Consider the following 17,743-nt stretch of genomic DNA (forward strand, 5'->3'; position numbering starts at 1 on the left):
TTGCAAGCCCTGCCACATCCGATGAGCATCAGAGTCGGTGTACTACGATTCGATCTTAGTCCTGTATTGACACTTTGCCTGATTGATGGTTCGTCGGACGGCATTCCTTGAGCACATTTTTGGGGTACAGTCGATAGCTCTGGACTTCGGGCTAAAAGTCCTCCCTGGTGGCGCAGTGGTTAAGGGCGCTGTACTGTGCCATCAGAGACTCTGGGTGGGCGCCCAGGCTCTGTCGTAACCGGCCACGACCGGGAGGTCTGTGGGGCGACGCACAATTGGCCTAGCGTCGTCCGGGTTAGGGAGGGCTTGGCCGGTAGGGATGTCCTTGTCTCATCGCACACCAGCAACTCCTGTGGTGGGCCGGGCGGAGTGTGCGCTATCCAAAGTTTCCAGGTGCACGTTGTTTCCTCCGACACATTGGTGCGGCTGGCTTCCGGGTTGGATGCGCGCTGTGTTAAGAAGCAGTGCGGCTTGTTTGGGTTGTGCATCGGAGGATGCATAACTTTCAAACTTCGTCTCTCCCGAGCCCGTACGGGAGTTGTAGCGATGAGACAAGATAGTAACTCCTAAAAACAATTGGATACCATGAAATTGGGGAGAAAAAGGGGTCAAATTTTAAAAAGAAGTCCAGGGCTATCGACCTGCTCCCTGCCATTACATTTTATGTGAATGAATTGAACATCGCCAAGGCAGCGTAAAACAAATATTGTGCATATTTCATGCAGCCTTTGCTGTTAGATCGCAAAGCAGCATACAACTGAGCTAAATGTTTGGAAATGTCAAGTTCACTTTCTCATTCACAGTTTATAAATGCATATCAAGCGCAAGTGTGCTGTTTAGTTAACATAGGCTGTGTGGGGGGGAATTTAGGACATCTGAAGCTGGGGGCTGGGCATTGAGGACGTCTTCTACTGTGGATCACAAACATATCCCAATGATTATGACTTTTATGAATTCAAATATTATGGCGACACTATACCAAAGCTGGTTTAGAAACTTACCAGATGTGTCATTTGAGCAAGCGTTGCAACATAAATGTACACATACACGTTATTCAATCATTGCACCCACACTGCAGGTGTGCGCCAAGAAGTGCCTGCTTTGCCAAGTGCTAAAATAGAAGTTGCTTCTATTTGTGACACCAAACGCAATGCAAGTCCAGCCTCTCCCATCTCCTCATTGGCTTTTAGAAGCATACAGTGGCATGCAAAAGTATTCACCCCCTTGGCATTTTTCCTATTTTGTTTCCTTACAACCTGGAAATAAATAATAATTTGAATTACATGCCTACCACTTTGAAGATGCAAAATATTTTTTCTTGTGAAACAAGCAAGAAATAAGACAAAAAAAATGGAAAACTTGAGGGTGCATAATTTTTCACCCCCCGCCCCTCAAAAGTCAATACTTTGTAGAGCCACCTTTTGCAGCAATTCTAGCTGCAAGTCTCTTGGGGTATGCCTATATAAGCTTGGCACATCTAGCCACTGGGATTTTTTCCCATTCTTCAAGGCAAAACTGCTCCAGCTCCGTCAAGTTGGATGGTTCCGCTGGTGTACAGCAATCTTTAAGTCATACCACAGATATTGAATTGGATTGAAGTCTGGGCTTTGACTAGGTCATTCCAAGACATTTAAATGTTTCCCCTTAAACCACTCAAGTGTTGCTTCCGCAGGATGCATAGGGTCATTGTCCTGCTGGAAGGTGAACCTCCATCCCAGCCTCAAATCTCTGGAAGACTGAAACAGTTTTCACTCAAGAATTTCCCTGTATTTAGCGCCATCATTCTTTCAATCCTGACCAGTTTTCCAGTCCCAGCCAATGAAAAACATCCCCACAGCATGATGCTGCCACCACCATGCTTCACTGTGGGGATGGTGTTCTCAGGGTGATGAGAGGTGTTGGGTTTGCACCAGACATAACGTTTTCCTTGATGGCCAAGAAGCTCAATTTTAGTCTCATCTAACCAGAGCACCTTCTTCCATGTGCTTCGGGAGTCTCCCACGAGCTTTTTGGTGACCACCAAATGTGTTATTTTTTTTAATTTTCTTCTTTAAGCAATGGCTTTTTTCTTGCCACTCTTCCGTAAAGCCCTGCTCTGTGAAGTGTACGGCTTAAAGTGGTCCTATGGACAGATACTCCAATCTCCGCTGAGGAGCTTTGCAGCTACTTTGGGGTTATCTTTGGTCTCTTTTATGCCTCTCTGATTAATGCCCTCCTTGCCTGGTCCATGAGTTTTGCTGGGTGGACCTCTCTTGGCAGGTTTGTTGTGGTGCCATATTCTTTCATTTTTTAAATAATGGATTTAATGGTGCTCCGTAGGATGTTCAAAGTTTTGGATATTTTTTTATAACCCAACCCTGATCTGTACTTCTGCACAACTTTGTCCCTGACCTGTTTAGAGAGCTCCTTGGTCTTCATGGTGCCGCTTGCTTGGTGGTGCCCCTTGCTTAGTGGTGTTACAGACTCTGGGGCCTTTCAGAACAGGTGTACAGTATATATACTTGAGAACTTGTGACAGATCATGTGACACTTAGATTACACACAGGTGGACTTTATTTAACTAATTGTGTAACGTCTGAAGGTAATTGGTTGCACCAGATCTTATTTAGGGCCTTCATAGCAAAGGGGGTGAATAAATATGCACCCACAACTTTTCAGTTTTTTATTTTTGAAACAAGGTTTTTTTTTCACTTCACCAATTTGGACTATTTTGAGTATGTCCATTACATGAAATGCAAATAAAATCCCATTTAAATTACAGGTTGTAATGCAACAAAATAGGAAAAACGCCAAGGGGGATAAATACTTTTGCAAGGCACTGTATGTGCTGCCTCCTCATTGGTTATACCCATGTGGATGATTGAAAGATGAACTGAGGTCGGTTGGTTGTGGTATTATTATATAAAAGTTAGATGCCAATCGCCATATACAGTCCAAAGAAGAAAAAGCCTGGAAGGAGGAGAGATGACTAGAAACGATTCGGTTGACCGTTTTATGTGTGGATTAATTGTCGGAGTAGAATGCAGTAGGGGACCTTGTGCATTTCAGGTAAAATAACAACTCAATGTTTATATCCCAGGACAATTTAGCATTAAACATTTTGGGGAATTTAGCTGGCTAGCGTGCAGTTGCTAGCTAATGTCACGACTCCGACCGAAGGACACTCCCCTTCCCGTTCGGGTGGCGCTCGGCGGTCGTCATCGCCGGCCTACTAACTGCTACTGATTATTTCCTCCCCCTCCTTATGTGTTGATTGTGTGCACCTGTTTTGAGTTAGGTAGTAGGCTTTATTAGTCAGCCGGCCCGCAGGGTTCCTTGTGCGGGATTAATTATCGTGATCGTCTGTTTGGTGTACTTATGTGCACGTCTATTTGGGTTTTGTGTTTTCCCATTTTGTGGGTTTTCCCTGGATGGTTTAAGTCCCCCTGTTTGGGGCATTTGTTTGTTCAGTACGCCCTGTGTTTTGTGAGGGTTGGCTTATGTTCAGCGTTTGTGTCAGTGCATTAAAATAGCACTCCCCTGAACTCTCTGCTTCCTGCGCCTGACTCCTCACCCACTACACTCAGACCGTTACAGAATCCCGCACCCTGGAATGGAGTCAGCAGGAGCAACAGCCACTCCCCTCCCATCGATGGAAGAGAGGGTTCTACATCACACCACCGTTCTCCATCGGATTGGAATGGCGATGGATCTGGTGATGGAGAGAATGGACCGATGGGAGAGAAGCGGTCTCCTCTCCCTCCCTCCACCTTCGGCCCCTCCTCCTCAGGACTCCCCATCTCCCGACTCCAGCACCCTCCGTCTTACGCTCCCAAGGGTCTATGATGGAACGGCAGCAGTGTGCCAGGGGTTCTTACTCCAGCTAGAACTGTACCTGGCCACCGTCAGACCTACTCCCTCGGGAGCGGAGAGGGTGAATGTCCTCATTTCCTGCCTCACGGGTCGTGCTCTGGAGTGGGCAAATGCAGTTTGGAATGGCCCAGACTCAGCGAAGGAGCACTACCCCGAGTTTTCTCGCCGTTTCCGCGCCGTGTTTGACCATCCTCCAGATGGCCGAGCGGCGGGAGAACAACTATTCCATCTCCGGCAGGGAAAATGAGCGCCCAGGATTACGCGTTGGAGTTCCGTACCTTGGCAGCAGGATCCGGGTGGAACGACAGGGCCCTTATCGACCACTACAGGTGTAGTCTCCGGGAGGACGTCCGCAGGGAGCTAGCGTGTCGGGACACCGCTCTTTCCTTGGATGAGCTAATTGACATGTCCATCCGACTGGACAATCTGCTGGCGGCCCGCGGGCGTTCGGAGAGGGTCCTGTGTGTTCCACCACCCAGCACCTCCACTCCTGTTCCGATGGAGTTGGGAGGGGCTTTGCCGAGGGGTACCGGAGGAGGAGGCTCCCTCTGCACCAACTGTGGTCGGAGAGGACACACGGCCGATCGGTGCTGGGGGTCCGTCTGGGAGTCGAGATGGCAGGCGGAACATTTCTCGATCACCCCAGGTGAGTCAGCACCAAACTCACCCAGAACCCCTGTTGGTCACATGTTTGTCTTGATTTTTTTCTTAACTTTTTCCCCTCTTCCCAGCATAGGGCGCTAGTCGATTCAGGCGCAGCTGGGAACTTTATGGATCGCGGACTTGCTATTAAATTAGGTGTTCCGCTTGTGCCGATAGATTCTCCCTTTCCCGTGCACTCCCTAGATAGCCGGCCATTAGGGTCAGGGGTGGTCAGGAGACCACAATCCCACTGGACATGGTAACGCAGGGGAATCATAGGGAGCGTATCAGTCTCTATATTATTGATTCGCCTGCGTTTCCAGTGGTGTTGGGGATTCCCTGGCTGGCCCGGCACAATCCTAAAATTTTGTGGAGACAGAGGGTTCTCCAGGGGTGGTCAGAGGAGTGTTCTGGAAGGTGTCTGGGAGTTTCCGTCGGTGCCACCTCGGTGGAAAGTCCAGACCAGGGTCCCACAGTGTGCATTCCCCCCGAGTATGCCGATTTGGCAATCGCTTTTAGTAAAAGGAAGGCGACTAAATTACCACCACATCGACCGGGAAGGGATTGTGCGATAGATCTCCAGGTAAACGCTGCGCTTCCCAAGAGTCACGTGTACCCATTGTCCCAAGAGGAGACGTTGGCTATGGAGACATATATCACGGAGTCTCTGGGACAGGGGTACATTCGGTCCTCCATTTCACCCGTCTCCTCGAGTTTCTTTTTGTGAAGAAAAAGGAGGGAGGTTTGCGTCCTTGTATTGATTATAGAGGTCTAAATGCCATCACAGTGGGGTTCAGCTACCCACTACCTCTCATTGCTACGGCAGTGGAATCCTTTCAGGGAGCGCAGTTCTTCACAAAATTGGATCTCAGGAGCGCGTATAGCCTGGTGCGTATTCGGAAGGGAGACGAGTGGAAAACCGCATTTAGTACCACATCGGGCCACTATGAGTACCGCGTCATGCCGTATGGGTTAAAAAATGCTCCAGCCATTTTTCAATCCTTTGTAGACGAGATTCTCAGGGACCTGCACGGGCAGGGAGTGGTTGTTTATATCGATGACATTCTGATCTACTCAGCCACTCATGCCGCGCATGTGTCTCTGGTACGCAAGGTGCTTGGTAGACTGCTGGAGCATGACCTATACGTCAAGGCTGAGAAGTGTGTGTTCTCCAAACGAGCCGTCTCCTTTCTGGGTTATCGCATTTCCACCTCGGGGGTGGAGATGGAGGGTGACCGCAGTAAGGCCGTGCGTAATTGGCCGACTCCAACCACGGTAAAAGAGGTGCAGCGGTTTTTGGGTTTTTCCAACTACTACCGGAGGTTTATCCGGGTTTTGGCCAGGTAGCGGCTCCAATTACCTCACTGCTAAAGGGGGCCCGGTGCGGTTGCAGTGGTCAGCGGAGGCGGACAGAGCTTTCAACAGGTTGAAGGCGCTGTTCACGGATGCACCCGTGTTGGCGCATCCGGACCCCTCTCTAGCATTCATAGTGGAGGTGGACGCGTCCGAGGCTGGGGTGGGTGCCGTGCTATCACAGCGCTCGGGTACGCCACCAAAACTCCGCCCCTGTGCTTTCTTCTCCAGTAAGCTCAGCCCAGCGGAGCGTAACTATGGGATGTGGGGGACCGGGAGTTGTTAGCGGTGGTCAGGGCTCTGAAGGTGTGGAGACACTGGCATGAGGGGGCTAAGCACCCCTTTCTCATCTGGACCGACCACCAGAATCTGGAGTATATTCGGGCAGCTAGGAGACTGAACCCGCGGCAGGCAAGGTGGGCCATGTTTTTACTCGATTCCGGTTCACTTTATCATATAGACCGGGCTCCCAGAACGTGAAGGCGGACGCACTGTCCCGCTTTTACGACACGGAGGATAGGTCCACCGAACCTACTCCCATCCTTCTGGCCTCAAAGCTGATGGCACCGGTGGTATGGGAGGTGGACTCGGACATCGAGCGGGCGTTACGGGCTGAACCAGCGCCTCCTCAGTGTCCGGCGGGGCGGAGGTACGTGCCGCTTGGTGTTCGGGACCAACTGATTCGGTGGGCTCACGTCCTACCCTCCTCGGGTCACCCTGGGGTGAGGAGGACAGTAGGGAGCCTTCGGGGGAAGGTATTGGTGGCCTACCTTGGCTAAGGACGTTAAGGTTTATGTCTCCTCCTGTTCGGTATGCGCCCAGAGTAAGGCTCCTAGGCACCTTCCTAGAGGGAAGTTACAACCCCTCCCCGTTCCACAACGGCCATGGTCACATCTATCCGTAGATTTCCTGACCGACCTTCCCCTGTCTCAGGGCAACACCACGGTTCTGGTGATTGTGGATCGGTTCTCTAAGTCCTGCCGTCTCCTCCCGTTGCCCGGTATCCCAACGGCCCTACAGACTGCGGAGGCATTATTCACCCACGTCTTCCGGCACTACGGGGTGCCGGAGGACATCGTTTCTGATCGGGGTCCCCAGTTCACGTCCCGAGTATGGAGGGCGTTCATGGAGCGTCTGGGGGTCTCGGTCAGCCTGACCTCCGGTTATCACCCTGAAAGTAATGGGCAGGTGGAGAGAGTAAACCAGGAGGTGGGTAGGTTTCTGCGGTCGTACTGCCAGGACCGGCCAGGGGAGTGGGCGAGATACATCCCCTGGGCGGAAATGGCCCAGAACTCATTGCGCCACTCCTCTACTAATGTGTCCCCCTTTCAGTGTGTGTTGGGGTACCAGCCGGTCCTGGCACCGTGGCATCCGAGCCAGACCGAGGCTCCTGCGGTGGAGGAATGGGTGCAGCGCTCCAAAGAAACCTGGAGGGCCGTCCAGGAATCCCTTCAACAGGCTAGTGGACGGCAGAAAAGGAGTGCTGACCGCCACCGCAGTGAGGCCCCCGTGTTTGTACCAGGGGACAGGGTCTGGCTCTCGACCCGAAACCTGCCCCTCCGCGTGCCCTGCCGGAAGCTTGGGCCGCAGTGTGTAGGGCCGTTCAAAGTCCTGAGGAGAATAAACGAGGTGTGTTATTACAACTCCCTTCCTATTATCGTATTAACCCCTCGTTTCATGTGTCTCTCCTCAGGCCGGTGGTAGCTGGTCCCCTACAGGACGGTGAGCTGCTGGAGGTCCCTCCTCCCCCTCTGGACATCGAGGGGTCCCTGGCGTATACGATACGGGCCATTCTGGACTCGAGACGCCGGGTGAGGGGCCTGCAGTACCTCGTGGACTGGGAGGGGTACGGTCCGGAGGAGAGGTGCTGGGTACCCACCAGGGACATTTTGGATCCGTCGATGTTGAGGGATTTCCATCGCCTCCATCCGGATCGCCCTGCGCCTCGTCCTCCGGGTCGACCTCGAGGCCGGTGTCGGCGCGCTGCGGGAGCCACGCATCAAGGGGGTACTGTCACGACTCCGACCGAAGGACACTCCCCTTCCCGTTCGGGTGGCGCTCGGCGGTCGTCATCGCCGGCCTACTAGCTGCTACTGATTATTTCCTCCCCCTCCTTATGTGTTGATTGTGTGCACCTGTTTTGAGTTAGGTAGTAGGCTTTATTAGTCAGCCGGCCCGCAGGGTTCCTTGTGCGGGATTAATTATCGTGATCGTCTGTTTGGTGTACTTATGTGCACGTCTATTTGGGTTTTGTGTTTTCCCATTTTGTGGGTTTTCCCTGGACGGTTTAAGTCCCCCTGTTTGGGGCATTCATTTGTTCAGTACGCCCTGTGTTTTGTGAGGGTTGGCTTATGTTCAGCGTTTGTGTCAGTGCATTAAAATAGCACTCCCCTGAACTCTCTGCTTCCTGCGCCTGACTCCTCACCCACTACACTCAGACCGTTACAGCTAATGTGTCCTATTTAGCTAGCTAGCTTGCTGTTGCTAGCTCATTTGTCCTGGGTTATAAACATTTAGCTGTTAGTTTACCTGAAATGCACAAGGTCCCCTACTGCATTCTAATGTCGAACAGTATCAAGTGAAAGGTTTTACTCATGCTCAGTTCTAGGGTCTGGAGTGTTCCAGATGTGGAAATTTGAAGTAGAAGTTATGGAACTCCCTCACGTGCTTGTGTTATGGAAAAAAGTCCACAATGAAAATTACATTATATGTGGAGAATAATAGGCAACATTTGCATCTGTTGGTCATCAAGCTGGCTATTAATTTCTATGCCATTGCGGCCTACTGTAGCGTACCATTTGATATAATAAATATATACATCTATATTGAAATGACGATATCACTGGAGTCATTGCAAATCAATTTATGTCACTTGTGTAGCCTACCTGGAGCTGGCAAATTGATTTAAAAAACTATAACTCTGTTCAATCAATCAAATGTATTAATAAAGCCCTTTTTACATCAGCTGATGTCACAAAGGGCTGTACAAAAACCCAGCCTAAAACCCCAAACAGCAAGCAATGCAGTTGTAGAAGCACGGTGGCTAGGAATAACTCCCTAGAATGGCCGGAACCTAGGAAGAAACGTAGAGAGTAACCAGGCTCTAAGGGGTGGCCAGTCCTCTTCTGGCTGTGGCAGGTGGAGATTATAACAGTACATGGCCAAGATGCTGTTTTATCTTTGTGTTATTATTAAGTTATACATTGTCATGTTTAGTTAATTAAATTGGAAGTTATCAATTGTGATCATGGTCACAGCTCTATCACAAATGTATCATTCTCCACATTTAATGTCAGTTTCATTGTGGATTTTCCCCTGAAATGAGATGTAGGCATGTTGGCCTATCAGGGCTATAGGCTTCCTGCATCTTGCTCAGCAAACCATGGCAAAATTAAATTGCAATTATAATCCCAGATTTTAGTCAGTACCCTACGCCTATTGAAATAACAAGTCAATTACGCAAATAGGTCATTTATAACCATTTGTAGTCTTAAACATCTGGCACATAATAATGACGCAATTGCCAGAAAATAGCATAACATTTGTTTTTTGAAGTTCATCTAAGTGTTTCTTGCACATAAATTTCGAGATCCTCTGTCCAACTTTCATCACTCAAACTCCCCTGTTGGATTTATCTGTAGTTATGAACATATGCAAACAGGATTTATTTGAACTGGGTGGTTTGTGCCTTGAATGCTGATTGGGTGAAAGCCCTGGTATATCAGATGTGTACCACTGGAATGACAAAAGTTTTTTCTTCTAATTACGTTGGTAACCAGTTTATAATAGCAATAAGGCACCTCAGGGGTTTATGGTATATGGCCAATATACCACGGCTAAGGGCTGTTATTTGTAGTATATGGCCAATATACCATGGCTAAGGGATATGACCTAAGAACTAACTGCGCTTAGCCATGGCATATTGGCCATAGACCACACCTCCCAGGGCCTTATTGCTTAATCATAGCAGTCAAAACAGGTTAAATCAACATCCATTGATGGAAAATGATCTGGAGAATTTAATAAGGGTGATTTATCTTTTCTCTTGTGACATATTCTTAAACTAGCAATAATTATTATTCTGATGGAAAACCACATTTTTCTTCTTAGCGTTTAAAAATGATTTCGATATTTCTTCTTAATTCGCTCAGTAATGTTATGGAAAAAGGGTTTATTGGAAAAATGTGGCAACTCTCTCGCGAAAAACATTTTTTGGGGCTAGTTTTTAGGCCTTGTGGGAAGGTTTTCAGAGGTCAAATAAATTTTAGTTAGACCTGGCAACCCTGCACGTGCCTGCCATCATTCACTTTGAACTGGACTGTGCGCTAACAGGCAGTTGCAACAGCGTGACTTTAGATCATTATAACTCATTCGCCATAGGATACCAAATACACCTGACTGTATTTCTGAAAATATGTAAACACCACGGGAGTTCTCTTACGTTTGGGAAATGTACAGTCCTATTGATCAAACATTCATGAAAAGGTAGTCTCTCTCTCCCACAGTTATTATGCACATCAACAACAACAAGATCAACAACTAATGCTAGCTAGAAATCTACAGTAACAAAGGAACATTAGATAAACCCTCTCAAAGTTTTTCACAAAATTGCACTGATAAACGATGGGGAATTGTAGCCTACTCGTCCTGCAGCTTGCCTACCAATGTATGCTTGTCCCAAACAAGCACCCAAACTAACTGGCTAAAGTTGGCTAGCTTGCTAGCTAGCTACTTCCAGACACAAATGAGAGAACACCTCACTCTGACCTTTATACTTGCAGACCAGGTTAGGCTGTTTACATGTTATCTAGAACGTTTATTACTTTTTTGTCTACAATTACAGACATCGGTCATATGCAGCAAGTGTTGTGCATTCATAAATGCATCAGTTATTCTGCGTTCTGGCACACTCAGAGGAGAGTGCTCTGAAATCAGAATAGATAGCCAGAGTGAATTTGCGAACGCAAGAGATATGATAACTGGATAACAGTCATTCAAGTTCTTGCTAGCTAACCAAATGACACCTGCATCTCTAGCTGTGTATAGCCATAGAAAAACTGTATGAGGAAAGAAGTATGGAGCGAGATAGTATGTTCAACCTTTTGGCAGCTATCTTAAGAAAAGCCATGCATGAAACATGAAATGTGAATGTTAAATTAGATCTATAAACGTTTTCCGAGTGGCTCAGCTGTCTAAGGCACTGCATCGCAGTTCACGAGGCATCACCACAGACCAGGAGACTCATGATGCGGTGAACATTTGGCCAGCGTCGTCCAGATTAGGGGAGGGTTTGACCGGACAGAATTTCCTTGTCCCATCAGATTCTAGTGACTCCTTGTGGACGCCAGCTGGATGGTGAAGTAGAACTGACAGCATTTTCGCTACTTTGCAGATATGAAACAAACAGATCATATCAGTGAAAAATATAAAATTCCCAGTTTATGCTACAAAACAAACGTCTTAAGAGGTTTTAAAAATCAGTAATTTTTGAATCAACATTCCATGACATTGGACCGTCGTCCTCACATCATCGGAACAGGAAGTTATATTGTCGTCAAGGGCTTATATAGGAAGGGAGAGGAGGGCATGTTTGAAAAGTTTTATAGCCCATGTCCCTTCACAGGGACAGGCCACTGATTGAGCAGAGCCCTGTCTTATGAAAACCCAATTCTCCCATTTTAGAAGCTAAAATCACATTTCATCCCATCATGAATAATTTCATATTCAAACATTTAAATTGAACAACAATTCCATGTGAATCCGATAACTCTGATGTGTAGACTTTCCACTGTAGAGTTTGTGTCATCTTATCATTGATGAGAATGTCTCAGATGACAACCAGACTGACATCATATTCATTAAGTACCACCGCATATGTTCAATTGTTCGGATTACCAGAATATAGTTCATTTCCCCCCACCTTCTGATGTTCCCAGAATCTCTATATTAACCAAGGTTTTTGCAAATGTAACATCAGTAGGGTAGAGAGGAAAAAGGGGGGAAGAGGTATTTATGACTGTCATAAACCTACCCCCCAGGCCAATGTCATGACACTGTCTACTTAACCAGTGAACCAGAGAGGCATATGCAGCTGAGATATGCTTTGCACACACACACACACACACACACACACACACACACACACACACACACACACACACACACACACACACACACACACACACACACACACACACACACACACACACACACGTGCGTACACAGGTACACACACACCCACATATGTACTTACGTACGCACGCACGCGCACACACACACACACACACACACACACACACACACACACACACACACTAATAGTATGTTTCTACTACAGATATCCAGTAATAGTCATGATACTCAAGAGAACAGCTGCAATGTTCCATTTCTTGACAGTTCTTCTGATGCTGTTAAATGGTAGGTGAACATTTTGTCTTCTTTAGTTACATATGAAATATACCGTGCATTCAGAAAGTATTCAGACCCCTTGACTTTTCCCACATTTTATTACTTTACAACATTCTAAAATTGATTAAATTGTTTATTTCAGGTTTGTATAAATTTGAGCAAATATTATATTTACATAGGTATTCAGACCGTTTAGTCAGTACTTTGTTGAAGCACCTTTGGCATCGATTACAGCTTTGAGTCTTCTTGGGTGTGACGCTACAAGCTTGGCACACATGTATTTGGAACATTTTTCCCATTCTTCTTTGCAGATCCTCTCGAGGCCTGTCAGTTTGGATGATAAGCTCCGCTGCACAGCTATTTTCAGATCTCTCCAGAGATATTTGATTGGTTTCAAGTCCGGGCTCTGGCTGGGTCAATCAAGGACATTCAGAGACTTGTCCCGAAGCCACTCCTGCATTTTCTTGGCTGTGTGCTTAGGGTCATTGTCCTGTTGGAAGGTGAACCTTTACCCCAGTCTAAGGTCCTGAGCGCTCTAGAGCAGGTTTTCATCAAGGATCTCTCTGTACTCTCTGCTCCGTTCATCTTTCCCTGGATACTGACTAGTCGCCTAGTCCCTGCCGCTAAAAACATCCCCACACCATGACGTTGCCACCACCATGCTTCACTGTAGGCATGGTGCCAGGTTTCGTCCAGACAATATGCTTGGCATTCAGGCCAAAGAGTTCAATCTAGGTTTCATCAGACCAGAGAATCTTGTTTTTGCTCTGACATGCACTGTCAACTGTGGGATCTTATATAGACAGGTGTGTGTCTTTCCAAATCATGTCCAACAATAGAATTTTCCACAGATGGACTCCAATCAAGTTGTAGAAACATCTAAAGGATGATCAATGGAAACAGGATGCACCTGAGCTCCATTTTGAGTCATATAGCAAAGGATCTGAATACTTATGTAAATAAGGTATTTCTGTTTTTTATTTTCAATACATTTGCAAACATTTCTAAAAAACATTTTTCGCTTTTTCGTTATGTGGTATTGTGTGTAGATTTTTGAGAAAAACAATGAATTTAATCCTTTTTCAAATAAGGATGTAAAGTTACAAAATGTGGAAAAGGTCAAGGGGTCTGAATATTTTCCTGTCACTCCTGCTCCCGCTCTTCCTCCCTGGTGCTCGAGGGCACCAGGCTTCCCAGCACTACACACTCCTGCCACCATCATCACACACGCCTGCTTCGTCAAGCGCATCAGAGATTCATTGGACTCACATGGGCTCAATCACCTGTGTTATTACCTCCCCTATATCTGTCTGTTTCCCAGCTCTGTTTCCCGCTTCAGCATTAATTGTTGTATGTCTTTGTATTACTCGGTTCTGATGCTGTTTCTGTCCTGTTCCATGTCTGTGCATGTTACGGTTTTCTAGGTGTGAAGGAGAGTCGGACCAAACTGCAGCGTGTAGATTGCGATCCATGTTTAATGAACAACGTAAACACAAATTAACACAAAACACTACAAAACAATAAACGTAACGAAAACCGAAACAGCCTATACTTGTGTCAACTAACACAGCGACAGGAACAAAGACACTAAGGACAATCACCCACGACAAACTCAAAGAATATGGCTGCCTAAATATGGTTCCCAATCAGAGACAACGACAAACACCTGCCTCTGATTGAGAACCACTCCAGACAGCCATAGACCTTGCTAGATAACCCAACAAGCTACAATCCCAATACACACACACCAAAACCCCAAGACAAAACACACCACAATACAAAAACCCCATGCCACACCCTGGCCTGACCCAATACATGAAGAAAAACACAAAATACTTAGACCAGGGCGTGACAGAACCCCCCCCCCTAAGGTGCGGACTCCCAAACGCACCTCAAAACAATAGGGAGGGTCCGGGTGGGCGTCTGTCCATGGTGGCGGCTCCGGCGCGGGACGTGGAACCCACTCAGTTAATGTCTTAGTCCCCTCTCCTCGCGTCCCTGGATAGTCCACCCTCGCCGCCGACCATGGCCTAGTAGTCCTCACCCAGAAACCCACTGGACTGAGGAGCAGATCGGGACTGAAGGACAGCTCGGGACTGAGGCAGCTCGGGACTGAGGGGAAGCTCTGGAGTGAGAGAAAGCTCTGGAGTGAGAGAAAGCTCGGGAGTGAGAGAAAGCTCGGGAGTGAGAGAAAGCTCGGGAGTGAGAGGAAGCTCTGGAGTGAGAGGAAGCTCTGGAGTGAGAGGAAGCTCGGGAGTGAGAGGAAGCTCGGGAGTGAGAGGAAGCTCAGGCAGGTAGGTAGATCTACCAGATCCTGGCTGGCTGGTGGTTTCAGCAGATCCTGGCTGACTGGCAGATCCTGGCTGACTGGCGGATCTGGCGTATCCTGGCCGACTGGCGTATCCTGGCCGACTGGCGGATCCTGGCCGACTGGCAGATCCTGGCCGACTGGCAGTTCTGGCTGACTGGCAGATCTGGAAGAGTCTGGTTGACTGGCAGATCTGGAAGAGTCTGGTTGACTGGCAGATCTGGAAGAGTCTGGTTGACTGGCAGATCTGGAAGAGTCTGGTTGACTGGCAGATCTGGAAGAGTCTGGTTGACTGGCAGATCTGGAAGAGTCTGGCTGACTGGCAGATCTGGAAGAGTCTGGCTGACTGGCAGATCTGGAAGAGTCTGGCTGACTGGCAGATCTGGAAGAGTCTGGCTGACTGGCAGATCTGGAAAGAGTCTGGCTGACTGGCAGATCTGGAAGAGTCTGGCTGACTGGCGGATCTGGATGAGTCTGGCTGACTGGCGGATCTGGAAGAGTCTGGCTGACTGGCGGATCCTGGCAGACTGAAAGATCTGGCTGCTCCATGCTGACTGGCGGCTCTGGCTGCTCCACGCTGACTGGCGGCTCTGGCTGCTCCATGTAGGCTGACAGCTCTGGCGGCTTCTTACAGACTGGCAGCTCTGGCGGCTCCGTGCAGACTGGCAGCTCCTTGCAGACTGGCAGCTCCTTGCAGACTGACAGCTCCTTGCAGACTGACAGCTCCGTGCAGACTGGCAGCTCCTTGCAGACTGGCAGCTCGGGCTGCTTCATGCAGACTGACAGCTCTGGCTGCTCCATGCAGACTGACAGCTCTGGCTGCTCCATGCAGACTGACAACTCTGGCTGCTCCATGCAGACTGACAGCTCTGGCTGCTCCATGCAGACTGACAGCTCCTTGCAGACTGACAGCTCTGGCTGTTCCATGCAGACTGGCAGCTCTGGCTGCTCCATGCAGACTGACATCTCTGGCTGCTCCATGCAGACTGACAGCTTAGGCTGCTCCATGCAGGCTGGCAGCTCTGGCTGCACCATGCAGACTGACAGCTCCTTGCAGACTGACAGCTCTGGCTGCTCCATGCAGACTGGCAGCTCTGGCTGCTCCATGCAGACTGACAGCTCTGGCTGCTCCATGCAGACTGACAGCTCTGGCTGCTCCATGCAGACTGACAGCTCTGGCTGCTCCATGCAGACTGACAGCTCTGGCTGCTCCATGCAGCCTGGCAGCTCTGGCTGCTCCATGCAGGCTGGCAGCTCTGGCTGCTCCATGCAGGTTGGCAGCTCTGGCTGCTCCATGCAGGCTGGCAGCTCTGGCTGCGCTGAACAGGCAGGAGACTCCAGCAGCGCTGTAGGGGAGGAAGGCTCTGACAGCGCTGAACAGGCGGGAGACTCCGGCAGCGCAGGAGAGGAGAAAGGCTCCGGCAGCGTTGGAGAGGCGAGGCACACTGTAGGCCTGATGCGTGGTGCTGGTACTGGTGGTACTGAACCGAGGACACGCACAGGAAGCCTGGTGCGGGGAGCTGCTACCGGAGGGCTGGGGTGTGGAGGTGGTACTGGATAGACCGGACCGTGCAGGCGCACTGGAGCTCTTGAGCACCGAGCCTGCCCAACCTTACCTGGCTCGGTGCCCACTCTAGCCCGGCCGATAAGAGGAGCTGGAATATACCGCACCGGGCTATGCACCCGCACTGGGGACACCGTGCGCACCACTGCATAACACGGTGCCTGCCCGGTCTCAGGAAGTTTGCACAGGTCTCCTACCTGGCATAGCCATACTCCCTGTGAGCCCCCCCCCAAGAAATTTTTGGGGCTGACTCTCGGGCTTCCGTCCGCGCCGCCGTGCTTGCTTCGCCAACCTCATTCTCCGATAACCTTCCGCGCACTGCTCCATCGAATCCCAGGCGGGCTCCGGCACTCTCCCTGGGTCGACCGCCCACCTGTCTATCTCCTCCCAAGAAGTATAGTCCATACTGTACTCCTCTTTGGGCTGCTCCTGTTGCCTCCTCTCCTGCTGCTCCTGCCTGTTGACACGCTGCTTGGTCTGTTGGTGGTGGGTGATTCTGTTATGGTTTTCTAGGTGTGAAGGAGAGTCGGACCAAACTGCAGCGTGTAGATTGCGATCCATGTTTAATGAACAACGTAAACACAAATTAACACAAAACACTACAAAACAATAAACGTAACGAAAACCGAAACAGCCTATACTTGTGTCAACTAACACAGCGACAGGAACAAAGACACTAAGGACAATCACCCACGACAAACTCAAAGAATATGGCTGCCTAAATATGGTTCCCAATCAGAGACAACGATAAACACCTGCCTCTGATTGAGAACCACTCCAGACAGCCATAGACCTTGCTAGATAACCCCACTAGCTACAATCCCAATACACACACCAAAACCCCAAGACAAAACACACCACAATACAAAAACCCCATGCCACACCCTGGCCTGACCCAATACATGAAGAAAAACACAAAATACTTAGACCAGGGCGTGACAGTGCAAAATTAAATGTTCACTCTCCGTACCTGCTTCTCATCTCCAACGTCGGTTCTTACACTTTCCGAATGCACTGTAACTGTTACTGTCAGGTGCACTGAAAACCATATATTCCATATCATTTTATAAATGTTTCAATTGCTTTGGTGCTATTTTTGAAGTATGAGGTGGATTTTCAAAACTCTTAGTACAAAACTCCAAACTGGTAACGCTTGTAACACAGCAAGTCTCATATTCAAAACCTTTTATTGTGCCTTCATTTTGTTTGGACATATCTTTCACCACACCATTTTTGGTCCAACATATACATTTACTGTGAAATACCATGGGAACATTGATTTAATCACCAAAACACAACATAATCATCTCTTCTCAATGGAGTTATTAACCAGTTAATCCAATAGCAAAAAATGCAAGAAACATACACTATATATACAAAAGTATGAAGACACCCCTTCAAATTAGTGGATTCGACTAATTCAGCCACATTTATAAAATCGAGCACACAGCCCTGCAATCTCCATCGACAACCATTGACAGTATACTGGCATTACTGAAGTGCACAGTGACTTTCAACATGGCATCGTTATAGGATGCCACCTTTCCAACTAATCAGTTCATCAAATTTCTGCTCTGCTAGAGCTGCCCTGTCAACTGTAAGTGCTGTTATTGTGA

At 48.6% G+C, this 17,743-nt stretch overlaps 1 protein-coding gene across 2 annotated transcripts in view; it reads left to right on the forward strand.

The window, feature by feature from the left end:
- si:dkey-24p1.1 (uncharacterized protein LOC556718 homolog) overlaps nt 1–17,743 on the forward strand; it is a 36,821-nt gene that overhangs the window by 3,910 nt on the left and 15,168 nt on the right. For both annotated transcript variants that reach the window (XM_042312301.1, XM_042312306.1), the window contains exon 2: nt 12,185–12,264. In XM_042312301.1, coding sequence (XP_042168235.1) covers nt 12,201–12,264 — 64 coding nt within the window. In that variant the 5' untranslated portion in view covers nt 12,185–12,200. The remainder of the gene's footprint in view (nt 1–12,184; nt 12,265–17,743) is intronic.

This window comes from Oncorhynchus tshawytscha, linkage group LG03, assembly GCF_018296145.1.
Source record: "Oncorhynchus tshawytscha isolate Ot180627B linkage group LG03, Otsh_v2.0, whole genome shotgun sequence".
Taxonomy (NCBI): Eukaryota; Metazoa; Chordata; class Actinopteri; order Salmoniformes; family Salmonidae; genus Oncorhynchus; species Oncorhynchus tshawytscha.